Source organism: Numida meleagris, unplaced genomic scaffold (assembly GCF_002078875.1).
Source record: "Numida meleagris isolate 19003 breed g44 Domestic line unplaced genomic scaffold, NumMel1.0 unplaced_Scaffold1174, whole genome shotgun sequence".
Classification (NCBI taxonomy): Eukaryota; Metazoa; Chordata; class Aves; order Galliformes; family Numididae; genus Numida; species Numida meleagris.
The window spans coordinates 1-5,313 of record NW_018362961.1 but is presented as its reverse complement, the minus strand read 5'-3'; the positions used below and the strand labels follow the sequence as shown (position 1 = coordinate 5,313).

General features: G+C 66.5%; 1 protein-coding gene across 1 annotated transcript; it reads right to left on the bottom strand.

Annotated features, from left to right (window-relative positions):
* Positions 1–6: 6 nt before the first annotated feature.
* Positions 7–3,822, bottom strand: LOC110390473 (leucine-rich repeat LGI family member 3-like; the record flags this gene model as incomplete). Its single annotated transcript, XM_021381795.1, has 2 exons — positions 7–835; positions 3,658–3,822. Coding segments are annotated over 2 exons (983 nt in total), but the record flags the coding sequence as incomplete, so codon positions are not given.
* Positions 3,823–5,313: the final 1,491 nt, after the last annotated feature.

Genomic DNA, 5,313 nt, shown 5'->3' with positions numbered 1-5,313 from the left:
CCCCCCGGGGGCCGCAGCTAGAGGCTGAGATCCACCACCACGTGGCGGTACACCACGGTGCTGGCCTTGAAGCTGGGCGCCAGCAGCAGCTGCACGTCGGCGGCGGGCACGTAGCGGAAAGCCCGCGGCGCTTGCACCGCCAGCTCCTGGAACTCGGCGAACCTCTGCTTCTCCTCGTCCCACAGGTACACGTGGCTGAAGGAGAAATCGCTGCCCAACGCCATGTAGAGCCGGCGACCCACGGCGAAAGGCTGCATCACCATGGAGCCCCGAGACGGCAACGCCTGCAGCTCCACGAAGCGCTGCCCTTCCCAGCGCACCACTTTGGAGTCGCCGATGTAACGGCTCAAGCAGAGGAAATGCTCGCGCCCGGCTTTGAAATGCTTCACCATCTGCACGTCGGCCGTCTCGCCCACCTCCCCCTGCGGGACGAAGCGTTTCTGAGCCCGCTGCCACTGGTAGAGGACGGGGGCTTGGGAGCTGCTGGCCACGATGAGGCGAGCTTTGCCGTCGTGCTCCACGAACTCGACGTCGGTGTCGCGGTGCCAGGCGTGCAGGGTTTGGTGCGAGTAGAAGCCGTGCTGGTCCAGGCGGTAGAGGCTGGTGGAGCCGGCTTTGGAGCTGTCGGCGATGACGAAGAAGCGGTCGCCGTCGATCTGGAAGGACTCGACGTCGTTGGGTTTGCGCGTCTTCTGCGGGTCGATGTCCTGCAGCTTGAGGAATTTGCCCGCCGCCGTGTCCCAGCGGTGGATGGAGGAGCCGCCGAAGAGCCGGGCCACCACCACGAAGAGCTGCTCCTCCGCCACGATGGGCTTGCACTGCACCGCGGATGGGGCTGGGGGGTGAAGAAGGGTCGGCGTGGGGCACGGAGCGCAATGGGGACGGCGCGGCGTGCGAGGGGGGTGGCACACGGAGGGGACGCATGGTGCCGTGGGGGGACACAGTGAGCCCAGGGGGAGGCACATGGAGGGGACACAGTGAGCCCAGGGGGATGGCACATGGAGGGGACACATGTCACCATGGAGGGACCCACAGTGAGCCCAGGGGGAAGGCACCCAGAGGGGACACAGTGAGCCCAGGGGGGTGGCACATGGAGGGGACACAAGGCCCCAGTGGAGGGACCCACACTGAGCCCTGGGGGATGGCACCAGGGGGACACAGGTCACCATGGAGGGACACATTGAGCCCAGGGGGGTGGCACATGGAGGGGACACAATGAGCCCTAGGGGGTGGCACATGGAGGGGACACACGGCACCATGGGGGGACACAGTGAGCCCAGGGGGATGGCACCCAGAGGGGACACAATGAGCCCAGGGGGTGGCACAGGGAGGGGACACACTGAGCCCAGGGGGGTGGCACATGGAGGGTACACACGGCACCATGGGGGGACACACCAAGCCCAGGGGGGTGGCACACGGAGGGTACACATGGCACCATGGGGGCACACAGTGAGCCCAGGGGGATGGCACATGGAGGGGACACATTGAGCCCAGGGAGATGGCACCCAGAGGGGACACAATGAGCCCAGGGGGATGGCACCCAGAGGGGACACAATGAGCCCAGGGGGTGGCACATGGAGGGGACGCATTGAGCCCAGGGAGATGGCACACGGAGGGGACACAATGAGCCCTAGGGGGTGGCACATGGAGGGGACGCATGGCACCATGGAGGGACCCACAGTGAGCCCAGGGGGAAGGCACCCAGAGGGGACACAGTGAGCCCAGGGGGGTGGCACATGGAGGGGACACATGGCACCATGGGGGGACACAATGAGCCCAGGGGGATGGCACATGGAGGGGACACAAGGCCCCAGTGGAGGGACACAGTGAGCCCTGGGGGATGGCACCAGGGGGACACAGGTCACCATGGAGGGACACATTGAGCCCAAGGGGTGGCACATGGAGGGGACGCATGGCACCATGGGGGGACACACATTGAGCCCTGGAGGATGGCACCAGGGGGACACAGGTCACCATGGAGGGGACACAGTGAGCCCAGGGGGATGGCACCCAGAGGGGACACAGTGAGCCCAGCGGGGTGGCACATGGAGGGGACACAGTGAGCCCAGGGGGATGGCACACGGAGGGGATGCATGTCACCATGGGGGGACACAGTGAGCCCAGGGGGTGGCACATGGAGGGGACACAGTGAGCCCAGGGGGATGGCACCCAGAGGGGACACAGTGAGCCCTGGGGGATGGCACCCAGAGGGGACACAGTGAGCCCAAGGGGGATGGCACCCAGAGGGGACACAGTGAGCCCAAGGGGTGGCACATGGAGGGGACACAATGAGCCCAGGGGGATTGCACACGTTGGGGACACAATGAGCCCTAGGGGGTGGCACATGGAGGGGACACATGGCACCATGGAGGGATGCACATTGAGCCCTGGGGGATGGCACCCAGAGGGGACACAAGGAGCCCAGGGGGTGGCACAGGGAGGGGACACACTGAGCCCAGGGGGTGGCACATGGAGGGGACACAGGTCACCATGGAAGGGGACACACTGAGCCCAGGGGGATGGCACCCAGAGGGGACGCAGTGAGCCCAGGGGGACGGCACACGGAGGGGACACATGGCACCATGGGGGGACCCACATTGAGCCCTGGAGGATGGCACCAGGGGGACACAGGTCACCATGGAGAGGACACAGTGAGCCCAAGGGGTGGCACATGGAGGAGACACATGGCACCATGGGGGGACACATTGAGCCCAGGGGGATGGCACACGGAGGGGACGCATGTCGCCATGGGGGGACACAGTGAGCCCAGGGGGATGGCACCCAGAGGGGACACAATGAGCCCAGGGGGATGGCACATGGAGGGGACACATTGAGCCCAGGGAGATGGCACACGGAGGGGACACACGTCGCCGTGGGGGGACACATTGAGCCCAGGGGGATGGCACACGGAGGGGACACAATGAGCCCTAGGGGGTGGCACATGGAGGGGATGCATGGCACCATGGGGGGACCCACATTGAGCCCTGGAGGATGGCACCAGGGGGACACAGGTCACCATGGAGGGGACACAGTGAGCCCAGGGGGATGGCACATGGAGGAGACACATGGCACCATGGAGGGGACCCACACTGAACCCAGGGGGTGGCATATGGAGGGGACACAGGTCACCATGGAGGGGACCCACACTGAGCCCAGGGGGTGGCACATGGAGGGGACACATGGCACCATGGGGGCACCCACATTGAACCCGGGGGGTGGCACATGGAGGGGACACAGTGAGCCCAGGGGGGTGGCACAGGGAGGGGACACATGGCACCATGGAGGGGACCCACACTGAACCCGGGGGGATGACACATGGAGGGGACACAGGTCACCATGGAAGGGGACACAATGACCTCAGGGGGGTGGCACGCGGAGGGGACACATGTCACCATGGGGGCACCCACATTGAACCCGGGGGGTGGCACATGGAGGGGACACATTGAGCCCAGGGGGGTGGCACAGGGAGGGGACACAGGTCACCATGGAAGGGGACACATCGAGCCCAGGGGGGTGGCACATGGAGGGGACACATGTCACCATGGGGGGACCCACATTGAGCCCAGGGGGGTGGCACACGGAGGGGACAGAATGAGCCCTGGGGGGTGGCACAGGGAGGGGACACGCGTGTCACCGTGGGGTGGCCGGTCCCCGTACCGGGGATGCGCTCGAAGTCGCGCAGTTTGCGCTCCACGTAATCCCACTTGAGCACGGCGCAGCTGCCGGCCCCGGGCTGCGCCAAGGCCACGTACAGATCGCTGGCGTAGGTGTAAGGCTCCGCAGACACCGCCTGGAACGGCAGCACCTGGTGCACGGCGAAATCTGCGGGGGGGTGGGGGGGAGGGAGAGACCCTGAGCCCCCCCCCGACACCCGTGGGGGTGGGGGGTGGCACCATGGGGGGACCCACATCGAACCTGGGGGGGATGACACATGGAGGGGACACAAGGCACCATGGAAGGGGACACATCAAGCTCAGGGGGGTGGCACAGGGAGGGGACACATGGCACCATGGGGGGACCCACATTGAGCCCAGGGGGGTGGCACAGGGACGGGACGCATTGAGCCCAGGGGGGTGGCACAGGGAGGGGACACATGGCACCATGGGGGGACCCACACTGAGCCCTGGGGGATGGCACCAGGGGGACACAGGTCACCATGGAGGGGACACATTGAGCCCTGGGGGGTGGCACCCAGAGGGGACACATGGCACCATGGGGGGACCCACATTGAGCCCAGGGCGGTGGCACACGGAGGGGACACATGGCACCACGGGGGGACCCACAACGAACCCGGGGGGATGACACATGGAGTGGACACAGGTCACCATGGAAGGGGACACAATGACCCCAGGGGGATGGCACAGGGAGGGGACACATGGTATCATGGGGGGACCCACATTGAGCCCAGGGGGATGGCACCCAGAGGGGACACATGGCACCATGGGGGGACCCACATCGAACCCGGGGGGGTGGCACATGGAGGGGACACAGGCCACCATGGAAGGGGACACAAGGAGCCCAGGGGGGTGGCACACGGAGGGGACACAGGTCACCATGGAAGGGGACACAATGACCCCAGGGGGGTGGCACGGGGAGGGGACACAGGTCACCATGGAAGGGGACACATCGAGCCCAGGGGGTGGCACATGGAGGGGACACATGGCACCATGGGGGGACCCACATTGAGCCCAGGGGGTTGGCACCCAGAGGGGACACATTGAGCCCTGGGGGGTGGTACACAGAGGGGACACATTGAGCCCTGGGGGGTGGCACACGGAGGGGACACATGGCACCATGGAGGGATCCACATCGAACCCAGGGGGGTGGCACATAGAGGGGACACATGGCACCATGGGGGGACCCACATTGAGCCCAGGGGGGTGGCACACGGAGGGGACACATGGCACCATGGAAGGGGACACAAGGAGCCCAGGGGGGTGGCACACGGAGGGGACACATTGAGCCCAGGGGGGTGGCACATGGAGGGGACACATGGCACCATGGAGGGACCCACATTGAGCCCAGGGGGGTGGCACAGGGACGGGACGCATTGAGCCCAGGGGGATGGCACACGGAGGGGACACATTGAGCCCAGGGGGATGGCACATGGAGGGGACACGTGGCACCATGGAAGGGGACACATCAAGCTCAGGGGGGTGGCACAGGGAGGGGACGCATTGAGCCCAGGGGGATGGCACACGGAGGGGACACATGGCACCATGGGGGGACCCACATTGAACCCGGGGGGGTGGCACCCAGAGGGGACACATGGCACCATGGGGGGACCCACATTGAGCCCTGGGGGGTGGCACA